The following is a 12,097-nucleotide window of genomic DNA, read 5'->3' on the forward strand; positions in this document are numbered from 1 at the left end:
ACTCAATTTACAGTAGAAAGTATGCATTATCCAGAATGTCCCATTTCACAGGTTCTCAAAGGTATATAAAATGTCAAATCTAATTGTAGTACTAGTGGATAAAAGTATAATGCTTAGCTGGAAAATTATACTTAAGTAGTACATGAGTAAATGTACTATGTTACTTTACGCCACTGGTTATCTTTTTGTCACAACTCACAAGCTGCTGTTAATACTTTTCATTGGTTTAACAGTTTGACTGCGGAAAACGATTTACCAGACTTTTAATCAACCCCCCTTCACTGCCGAGATTGTTGTATTACCTTTAGAGCATACGCTGAATTATGTGGGCTTTTAATCCGCGAAAATCGAGCGAAAAGCTCCCCCCGTTTGTTATGAACGGCAGCACCACCCGCCATCTTGGTACACCCGGAAGACGCAGCACAGGACCCTCCTCCATGAGGCGTTGAACCCCATTCGTTTGCATTGGCCTCAATTTCCCAGAAGCCCTAGCAGCCCACAGCATGTGACGATTTCCGGTTTCTCCGTCAAAACAAATGCATCTAGTCTCTTTCTCCGCGGCGAAGAAGGATTTTATTTTTATTTATTACATTACGGCGGATTAAACACATAAAACAAAAGTTGCGTATGTCCGATATGGCAGCGACATTAACCTGGAGTAATCCATTCAAAGCACGGAAACTGTTAATATCCATAAGACCCACAGGCTAAAATAGATCTACAAGCTCACAAAGTGTCGCAATGTGACGGTGAGCTTGTAAATTGGCTGTTTTCGCTACTTTTGCACCGTACCCTTGTACTACAAAGTAGGATATTACTTTATGAAAGATCTGAAATATGGAGATAACAAGATATTTGGTATGTACTACTTTACTTTAGTAGTACATATACTAGTACATACTTCACTATATACGTTAGCACCACTTTGAGGGGTTGCTGCTGTTGTCTTCTTCTGGTTATCTGAAAACTCACCTTCAGACTCCACCTGTTTTAACCCGTTCTGACCTGAGATCAGATTCATACGAGGTTTCCACTGGACACACACTGGTCTGATGAACCCATTCTGACCTGAGATCAGATTCTAGAAATGTCAGTCGCTCTTCGATTTTTCAAAAATAGCAGACCTACAAGCTCGTAGCGCGCCACTCGGTGGCGCGATATGAGCTTGTAGGTCTGCTATTTTTCAATAGCTAAAGCATAACATGATGCCGACACCAAAATGGGTGCCCGGTCAGAATGGGTTAACCCGTATAGTACTTACCGTAGCACGTTACTCTACGTTTACTCTACTTTAGCGTCTGCTAAAAGCCTAAATTGTAAATTGTTGCTTTCAGATTGTACAGAACGTTTAAAGACAGCAAGTACCTCTACATGCTAATGGAAGCCTGTCTGGGAGGAGAGCTGTGGACCATTCTCAGAGATCGGTATGTTTCTTTCATTTATCATCATTATACTTCTGTTAATTGTTTTGTATGTTTTTTAGAGCTGGGACTCGATTAATTTTTTTTATCTAATTAATCAGAGGCTTTGCGATGAATTAATCTAGATTAATCGCATTTTAATCGCATATCATTATTTGACCCGAGAACAGTGAGAAAGCAATTTTTTCAAATGGATTTTGGTATACTAGTGAAACAATGAATAGTGAATACATAAGTTTAAGCAATAAAACATTGTTTTTGTATAGTAATAGGGGTAATAATTCTTTATTGAATAATTGCACACAACTGTGCTGTAATCCACGCTGCCATCGGATAGCCTTTTAAATCCTATTTCCAATCCACGGGGACAAGCAAAGTGATCTCAGCGGCTTCCCCCAGTCTGGTGAACTGTCTGCGGTTTCTGGTGGTGTTATTGTCTGAAGAGGACACGGACACTTGGTGCGCAGGTCCGTCTGAAAACTGTCCAGTGACAACGTTCCGCGGTGAAAAAAATAGTGCGATTAAAATGCGTTAATTTTTTTAATGCATTAATATTTCTGTAGTTAATTAATCGTGTCTTCTATTAGCTTCGGCTGTAAATAAAGTTTGATATATGTTGAGAAACCACACATTTTCTAGAGCTGTGCAAATGTTTCTCATTTTGATAGATAGTTATAGCTACCCAAGTGATTCTCAAACTTGTTTGTGTCAATGACACAACACCCACATTGAAATGCATTTAATGGTCACATGCAGATCCGAGAATATGTTGTGCCTGGAACCGTCAGAAGAGATTTGTGTTCAAAACAAATTCAAAATGATTTGTTTGTTTTGTTTTTTAATTGATAAAAGAATTGCAGATCTACAAACTCACATTGCATTATGACACTTTGTGAGCTTGTAGGTAGACAATTTTCAAATAGATTAACTCTAAAATCAGCTTAAAGGACAACTTTAGTTTTTTTCAACCAAGGTTCATGTTTTAGGTTATTATTAGAGAAACTAAAAGGTGAGTGTAAATTTTCTTTAATTTGCTGCTTTCTTTCGTTTTAGTGATTTTAGCTCTTTTTGACAGGGGGGCGGGGGCATTCAAGCATGGGGCTAAATATGTATTTTTTTTACCAAATTTGATGGTGATTTATTTATTTATTATTTACTATAGTCCTAATAAACCCCAGGAAATTACATCTGGCCACAGAAGATCACATGATCTACTGAATGTGAAGGTATAGCCTACTGGGGGAAGGCTTACTGTGTGTATAGGCTCAATATGTCAGTTTGTCACATTCAATAGATCCTGTGATCTTTTGTGGCCAGATGTAATTTCTTGGGTTTTATTAGGACTATAGTAAATAATAATAATAAAAAATCGCCATAATATTTTGTAAAACAATACATATTTAGCCCCATGCTCGAATGCCCCCGCCCCCCTGTCAAAAACTGCTAAAATCCCCAAAACGAAAGAAAGCAGCAAATGAAAGAAAATTAACACTCACCTTTTAGTTTCTTAAATAACAACCTAAAACATGAACCTTGGTTGAAAAAAACAAAAGTTGTCCTTTAAGTGCCCAAACAGTTCCTCATTTTGCTGGGATCCAAATGGAACCGCCTCTCTCGAGCTAAGGGATGCAGTACTACCTGCCCACTTTTCTGCCATCAAATGTGTGTACCATGTTTGACTCTGAAAAAGCGGTTTCCTCTGGTTGTTTTATTTCCAGGGGTTCCTTCGAGGACTCGACCACTCGCTTCTACACAGCGTGTGTGTCGGAGGCCTTCGCCTACCTGCATTCCAAAGGCATCATCTACAGAGACCTTAAACCAGAGAACCTTATATTGGACCACAGGGGCTACGCCAAGCTGGTAAGCAAACGCAAAATGTGACCCAGAGCAGTGGTTCTCACCCCATCTTAACCCATTCTGACCTGAGATCAGATTCATACGAGGTTTCCGCCGGACAAACACTGGGTCTGATGAACCCATTCTGACCTGAGATCAGATTCTAAAAATGTCAGTCGTTCTTTGATTTTTCAAAAAAATAGCAGACCTACAAGCTCGTATCGCGCCACTCGGTGGCGCGATATGAGCTTGTAGATCTGCTATTTTTAAATAGCTAAAGCATAACATGATGCCAACACCAAAATGGGTGCCCGGTCAGGGTTAACTCTGACACTGTACAAATGGAACGGATCCATTTGGTTCTATTTGTACACTGTCAGAGGTACAAACACTCTACTTGAATGGGCAATATTATCATCATCATTCAGCCACTAGATGGTGCACTTTTTCTGTTGCATAAGGTTTACTATTTCACTGTCATTTTATGAGCCAGTAATCACATACGTTGCAACATTGTAACGCAATATGGCTGACCTCCAACAATTACTGTAGGTGGAAAAAATATATAATTAAGATACTTCCAGCATGGCCATCTATCTGAATGAATGGAAATTAATTTTCATATTTCTTGAGTGATGATAAAACACAAAACTGTACATATCGCACAATTTTTCTCAGGTGGATTTTGGCTTTGCGAAAAAGATTGGTTTCGGGAAGAAGACGTGGACGTTCTGTGGGACGCCGGAGTACGTGGCCCCAGAGATCATCCTGAACAAGGGCCACGACATCTCGGCAGACTACTGGTCCCTGGGAATCCTCATGTTTGAACTGTTGACTGGCAGGTAAGGGCCACGACATCTCGGCAGACTACTGGTCCCTGGGAATCCTCATGTTTGAACTGTTGACTGGCAGGTAAGGGCCACGACATCTCGGCAGACTACTGGTCCCTGGGAATCCTCATGTTTGAACTGTTGACTGGCAGGTAAGGGCCACGACATCTCAGCAGACTACTGGTCCCTGGGGATCCTCATGTTTGAACTGTTGACTGGCAGGTAAGGGCCACGACATCTCAGCAGACTACTGGTCCCTGGGGATCCTCATGTTTGAACTGTTGACTGGCAGGTAAGGGCCACTGACCTGAGATCAGATTCATACGAGGTTTCCACTGGACAACACACTGGTCTGATTAACCCATTCTGACCTGAGATCAGATTCTAAAAAAATGTCAGTCGTTCTTCGATTTTTCAAAAATAGCAGACCTACAAGCTCGTATCGCGCCACTCGGTGGCGCGATATGAGCTTGTAGATCTGCTATTTTTCAATAGCTAAAGCATGACATGATGCCGACACCAAAATGGGTGCCCGGTCAGAATGGGTTAAACATCTGCATTCCTTAATTTACTGGAAGTCTCCACAATTAGCATTGAATTGTGGACAAGATCTTATTCAATGACAACAAAATATTTTTTAGTTTTTTGGGTCTGAGAGGCTAAATCTCATCAAATGGTGGTCCGTGGCTCAAATGCCGATTTAAATAATAGATATGAAAAGCAGTGTTTTCGTCGACTAAAACTATGCGCTGTGAGCTCGCAGATCGGCTATTTTCAGCCAGTGTAAAATCAGCCATTTTCGACGGCATCAAGGCCCACCAAAATACATTTTAGTCGACTAAATCAACTGTAGATTTAGTCGACTAAAACTAGACTAAACACTAAAACATTCCAGGGTGACTAAAATGTGACTAAAACTAAATGAAAAACGTTTCAAGAGACTACGACTAAAAAACTAAAATAGAAAATTGTTGCCAAAAACAACACAGATGAAAAGGATTGAAAAGCACTGCTTCAAGGAACACTTCCACCTTCATTCTCGTCATACATAGGCCTTCTTTAACCCATGCTGACCTGAGATCAGATTCACACGAGGTTTCCGCCGGACACACACTGGTCTGATGAACCCATTCTGACCTGAGATCAGATTCTAAAAAATGTCAGTCGTTCTTCGATTTTTCAAAAAATAGCAGACCTACAAGCTCGTATCGCGCCACTCGGTGGCGCGATATGAGCTTGTAGATCTGCTACTTTTCAATAGCTAAAGCATAACATGATGCTGACACCAAAATGGGTGCCCGGTCATTCCTTAATTTACTAGAAGTCTCCACAATTAGCATTGAATTGTGGACAAAATATTTTTTAGTTTTGTGGGTCTGAGAGGCTAAATCTCATCAAATGGTGGTCCGTGGCTCAAATGCCGATTTAAATAATAGATATGAAAAGCAGTGTTTTCGTCGACTAGAACTATGCGTTGTGAGCTCGCAGATCGGCTATTTTCAGCAAGTGTAAAAATCAGCCATTATGACGGCATCAAGGCCCGCCGAAATACATTTTAGTCGACTAAATCAACTGTAGATTTAGTAGGTAAAAATCTTATGATATTTAGTCGACTAAAACTAGACTAAACACTAAAACATTCCAGGGTGACTAAAATGTGACTAAAACTAAATGAAAACGTTTCAAGAGACTACGACTAAAAAACTAAAATAGAAAATTGTTGCCAAAAACAACACAGATGAAAAGGATTGAAAACCACTGCTTCAAGGAACACTTCCACCTTCATTCTCATCATACATAGGCCTTCTTTAACCCATGCTGACCTGAGATCAGATTCACACGAGGTTTCCGCCGGACACACACTGGTCTGATGAACCCATTCTGACCTGAGATCAGATTTAAAAAAATGTCAGTCGTTCTTCGATTTTTCAAAAAATAGCAGACCTACAAGCTCGTATCGCGCCACTCGGTGGCGCGGTACGAGCTTGTAGATCTGCTATTTTTCAATAGCTAAAGCATAACATGATGCCGACACCAAAATGGGTGCCCGTTCAGAATGGGTTAACATTCACTATACCAGTTGGTCCTCAAACGTTTTCATGGGGGGGAGATATAATTCCCACGCTTCAAATTGAACATGTAGCCTCGTGTTCAGATGTTTGATGTTGAGCCTTGAGCATTTCTGTCCTGAGCTTTTGTGTCTCTGAGGCGTGTAGCTGTGAATGGATAGCTCAGAGATGTGGAAATGCTTTAGTCAGTGTGCTAATAGGTTCCAGACAGAGAGAGGATGTTTACATTAGCCTGAAATCCCAGCCCCGTGCTCACATGCACAGGTACATTCTTTTAGCTAATCCCCCACAACCCACCTCTGAGACACAATATAGAGCAGACAGTACAGTAGTCGTACAGTCAGTATTTGTGAGGCGTGAGGACCGATGCAATGGAGATTAATTTGAAAGACGTTCACCTTCAAATGCTGTGAGGTCAGGGGACTCTGTCTGCTATATACTACAATATAGTCAAACTACGTTCTACTGGATCTCTTCTCCACTTTTAGTTTATTAGTCATTACTAATAGTCTTAGTCATCATAGCTTAGTTTTTATTTAGTTTTCATGAGTGAAAAAACTAAAAAAGGTAGTCGGCGAACATTTTTTTGTCATAGTTTTAGTTGACAAAATCAACATTGGGTTGAAGTTTGAGAACCAGTGCCTTTACGTTGAAACACACGTTACGTTTTTTTCACCAGATTGTGAATAGTAGCATCTTGTGTCACATTGTGTCTCCACAGCCCTCCTTTCTCTGGTCCTGATCCCATGAAGACCTACAACATCATCCTGAGGGGGATCGACATGATCGAATTTCCAAAGAAGATTACCAAAAATGCTGCCAACTTAATCAAAAAACTGTGCAGGTGAATGTCACGCCTCCTCCTAGCACGTTACCTTGCTCTGATTGGTTGATTTGTTGCAACACAGACTTAACCGCTTGCGTGGCGTTTGCATTTTGCTTCCCCCCCCCCCCCCCCCCCCACTATAGGGACAATCCTTCTGAAAGACTGGGAAACTTGAAAAATGGCGTGAAAGACATACAAAAGCACAAGTAAGTTTTTTTTTCATATGACTTTGGACAATACAAGCACTACAACCATTACAAGTTACACAGCAGAAATATAGTTCATGTGAAGATAAAGATATATATATGACCAAATTTAGAGACATATTTCATCCCATGGAGAAAATTATGTTTTTAAGTTTCAGCCAGCCGCATGCTTCTCACGGGGAAGCGCAGCAGGGGGACGGTTGGCGCAGTCGGGGGTTAAATGTCTTGGTCAGAGACACATTACCGGGGCCGGGAATCGAACCGGGGACCTTCTACTCATTCAGCAATGGCTGCCTTGTGGCTTTTCATTTATTTGTAATAATTGATTTGGAAAATGAGAAGAACAAGGATCCATAAAAGAAATAAAAACAAAATATTAAAGGTATATTCAGTGATTTCACTCAAAAAACCTTAGGTTTCGTTTTTGGCTGTGGGACCCAGCCTTTCGTCCAATCAGGATAGAGAGTCAAAAACGAAACCTAAGGTTTTTTGACCCCCAGGGGTTAACTGGGGCCAGGGAGGAACTCCTTATATGGTCAGCACACTCTATAGTAGGGAGGATTATCACAACAAAACAAAAAAATAAATGATATTTGAATTAAGTGAAATCACTGAATATACCTTTAAGAATAAATGAAAAAAGTAATCGAAAAAACACGGGCACCGGCTCACGTGTTAGGAGTGTATAGTATCAGTCACCAGAAAAAAGGACGGGTGTTTTCAATGAATCTTAACATGGTTAAAATGGAGTTTTAAGTTACAATGGGTTTGTATAGGAAGGGGGCGGGGCAGCAACAAATTAATATCAAATATCTAAATACTGAATCAAGCAAATTAAAAACAGTCTAGAGAGGGTTCACAAAAGCCTGAGTAGATGATAAAATGACCAAAGGTTTTGTGTGATATATGTCCTGTTGCACGTCGACCCAATTAGACCCACGTGATTCAACTAGTTAAATTCAATGGCCCAAACCACACCAATTCAGTATTTAAGTCCGACGTCATTTTGTAGTGCTACGTTACGTCCGGGTCCAAGTGGCACCAGCTCCCGTCCGCATCTCATTGTAAATAGAATATCTAAACGCGTGAATCTTTTTAAATTGACGTTATTTTTCAGAAAGGAAGCCATAGAGGGTTAAAATGGGTCTTAATGCTTCCAACTAGAGTAGAATTATTAATGTTTTGTACAAGTGTCCATGACAACAAAAATATATGATTTGGAGACAATAAAAGACTATTATTATCATTATTATTGAAGGTGGCAACAGTCCATTTGATCGGTAAAATATTTCTGGGGTATATTTAGAATGTGTGCAGGCTTGAGTATGTTGAATCTAGTTTGCATTATGAGGATTTATTTGACACAATAAAATAAAATGGCGATAGTATTCCATGTGGGGCAGACGGCCTGTCACTGTCAGATTTGGGAGAGCAGCGCAGCTTTGTTGTTGCGAGGAAAGCGGTAAAATTAGACTTTCGTGTACTCATTTTGTACTTAAGTAAAAGCATCAATATTGCAGTGTAGAAATACTGTTACAAGTAAAATGCGGTAATTAAAATGTTGAATTTTGTAGTATATACTTGATCATACTTGTAGATCTTGCTACTTTTGAATTTGAACCCTGAAACAGTTTTGGACATATGAGGTTTCCACCCGACAGAGGCCGACTGCAACCTCTGTCATACTGTACCCTCTGAACCATAACAAAGTCACAAATGCATCTCATTACAACAATTACCTGAACTACAGCGTAATATCAATAGTGTTGTGTAGGGCTGTGTAGAAACATTCAACCCATTCTGACCGGGCACCCATTTTGGTGTTAGCATCATGTTATGCTTTAGCTATTGAAAAATAGCAGATCTACAAGCTCAGAGTGGCGCGATATGAGCTTGTAGGTCTGCTATGTTTGAAAAATCGAAGAACGACTGACATTTTTTAGAATCTGATCTCAGGTCAGAATGGGTTCATCAGACCAGTGTGTGTCCGGCGGAAACCTCGTATGAATCTGATCTCAGGTCAGAATGGGTTAAGCCACTCGGATGTGCTGTGAACTCAATAAGAAACAATTAAGCTTTCGGCACATGCATTATGAGAGGGTCCATTTTGGTTCCATCTGTACAATCACACAGTTGTAGAGCAAAATGGCCTTTAACTTACATTGTGAGAACAAAGGAGACAGCACAAGGTACAATCTGCACAGTTTAACTTCAATGTATGATTTTCACATGACTACATTGGTGGGCCATAAGAGCACATATCCTCAAATAATACCTTTTAGAAAGAAGCCGCAGGCCATATAAAACTTGCCCTTGTTAACCCCCAGCCCCATGGCTGGTGTAGAGAGACAGAAATAACACTTGTGTGAAGTGAAGGGCGCCCACTGTATTTATATCGGCCATAATGGTATCTTACATCGTCATTTAGTGACCTAAAGTATAGGGCCTAAACAAATATTAAAGTCCAAAGGCGACGATTTATGTGCTCTAAAGAAACATTGCAATATCTTCAAAGTCCATAGCCTTGGCTGGCAAATGATTTACGCCTAAGTGCTCAAACAAAAATCACATGCGTGTGAAGTGAGGGGGTGCTCTTATCATACATCATCTCATTCTGGCCAATCACAATTTGCGTCCTCACCTTTCCGGTCTTCACTTTTCTGCCCTCACTTTTATCTTCAATATGTACTTTTGCTCAGCCAATCAAATCATCGCTATGTGGTGATCAGCCAATCACAAGCCAACGTTTGTGTTTACCTAAACCTGGAAAGCAGAGCATAGGAGGGGCTATAGCCGCCTCTCAAACATCCCTTAGACTTGGCTGTGCCGTATGACGTAATCTTCAAAAGCCATGCATTGGAGTAGACCTGTGGAGCGCCCTGTAGATTTTAAGAAGTGGAACGAATCTGCATGATCATCATCTGTTGGAGGAACTTGGTTCAAAACGGTTGATGTCTTTCCCAGATGGTTCGAAGGCTTTAATTGGGAGGGCTTGAAGAAAGGGACGTTGACCCCTCCTATCATCCCTAATGTAAGTATCATTTTATTCAGGTCACGTCTTGCATCATCTCTCCTTATCTCGTTTTCCTCATATGCTCTAGCCCAGGTCGTTATAGTTTTGCATTTTTTTTATTTGTTTTTTATTTTGTTTGGTCTTGTATGAATGAAATATTGACAGACTAAGGACATTAAAACAAAAATTAACAAAGATAACAGAAAAAAAAATCTGTTCAGTTAGTTTAGCGAAGCATCGTTTTACTTTAAAATTTCAGTTAACTAAAAGCATCGTTAACCCATTCTGAACGGGCACCCATTTTGGTGTTGGCATCATGTTATGCTTTAGCTATTGAAAAATAGCAGATCTACAAGCTCATATCGCGCCACCGAGTGGCGCGATACGAGCTTGTAGGTCTGCTATTTTTGAAAAATCGAAGACACTTTTAGAATCTGATCTCAGGTCAGAATGGGTTAATAATGAAACTGTCAGGATGTAATAGACATTTTTAGAATCTGATCTCAGGTCAGAATGGGTTAAAACAAAAATTAACAAAAATAACTTGTGTTCAGTTAGTTTAGCGAAGCATCGTTTTACTTTAAAATTTCAGTTAACTAAAAGCATCGTTAAAAGTCTGATTTGAGTTTTTGTTACTATAAAAACCCTGTTTCAGTGACAAGTTCATCAGACACCATATTTATGCAGACCGCTGACCTGTTGACCTGTCTCTTGTGTGATTGGTTCCTACTAAAAGGTGACGTCAGCAGTTGACACAAGTAACTTCGACAGCTTCCCAGAGGACAACGAGGACCCGCCACCCGACGACAACTCCGGCTGGGACCTCGATTTTTAAGAAGAAGAAGGAAAAACAAAAACATTTACCGCCTGCAAAGTAAAAAAGAAATACAAAACAGAAGAAAAACTTTGGCTCGGAGCAGGTCATCTGCAGGACACCGCTATGATGTAAAAAAAAAAAAAGAAGAAAAAAAGAAAAAGAAACTGCGTTAAGAAAATGAAGAGTATAAGATAATGGGACAAGATAGCACAATGTCCTCTGGGGGTCACCGATTATGCCTTCACTTCACTGTGGCTCTGGAATTAGCATTTATAAACGGGACCGCTGTAGCACTCCTCCAGTGCCGTCTTTCACAGCTCACCTCAGAATGCAAAAAAACAAAACAAAAGGTGCAGGGACACATACACACGGACACACTCTCACAAACACACACACACACACGCACACACAGAGTGATACACAAGGCTGTCTACGGAGCCAGGATTTGCCTCTATAGCAGGGACATTTACGTGGGTTTATGTGATGATGTGAAATCTTATCCATTAACAGGATGTGATGGTGAACTGTTCGCTAATATGCGGTTTGAAGCAGGATTGAACTTTTCCCTCTTTTTTTTTGCTCAATGTATGGCTTGAGTGATTTGTTTGTAGACAAGAGGGCAGGTGTCCTCAACAAACTTTTTTTTAGTTTTTTTTTTTGCCTGGTGTTTTCAGCATGATGGGGATGGGGGGGGCAATAGGCTCTGTGCTTGACTGCAGTTACCTTTTCCAGGTCAGTTGTTTTTATATACCGGTAGCTTAATTCACTGCTTCCCAAACAGTGTGTTTGGGAGCCTTTCAAAAGAACAAAGGAAAATCCATTAGAGGGGGGGAAAAAGCTACTTTAAGTAGTGAAAAAATAGCAGATCTAGAAGCTCACAAACACGTCACATCGCGGCGTGCCGTGAGCATAATATTTTCCACTTGGTCCCGGGAGACATCAAATTTCTCTTTTGGGTTTCAAGCTAAAAAAAAGCTTGGGAACCTACTGGCTTAGTGGATTTAGCTCGGCAGCAGATTTGAACTGGTGACAGTTTCATTGTTTCAAACCTGCTGGGAACTACGCAGTAATGCACCGAG

General features: G+C 40.5%; 1 protein-coding gene across 1 annotated transcript in view; it reads left to right on the top strand.

Annotated features, from left to right (window-relative positions):
* Positions 1 to 11,178, top strand: part of LOC310866181 (cGMP-dependent protein kinase 1) — a 146,577-nt gene extending 135,399 nt beyond the window's left edge. Inside the window, exons 10-16 of the mRNA XM_083775629.1 lie at positions 1,335 to 1,424; positions 3,140 to 3,281; positions 3,936 to 4,099; positions 6,878 to 7,000; positions 7,126 to 7,188; positions 10,153 to 10,219; positions 10,938 to 11,178. Of these exons, the coding sequence (XP_083631755.1) occupies positions 1,335 to 1,424; positions 3,140 to 3,281; positions 3,936 to 4,099; positions 6,878 to 7,000; positions 7,126 to 7,188; positions 10,153 to 10,219; positions 10,938 to 11,036 (748 nt within the window). The 3' untranslated portion in view covers positions 11,037 to 11,178. The remainder of the gene's footprint in view (positions 1 to 1,334; positions 1,425 to 3,139; positions 3,282 to 3,935; positions 4,100 to 6,877; positions 7,001 to 7,125; positions 7,189 to 10,152; positions 10,220 to 10,937) is intronic.
* The last annotated feature ends 919 nt before the right edge of the window (positions 11,179 to 12,097 follow it).

The sequence above is a fragment of the Protomyctophum parallelum genome (genome assembly GCF_964188405.1).
Source record: "Protomyctophum parallelum genome assembly, chromosome: 10".
Lineage (NCBI taxonomy): Eukaryota > Metazoa > Chordata > Actinopteri > Myctophiformes > Myctophidae > Protomyctophum > Protomyctophum parallelum.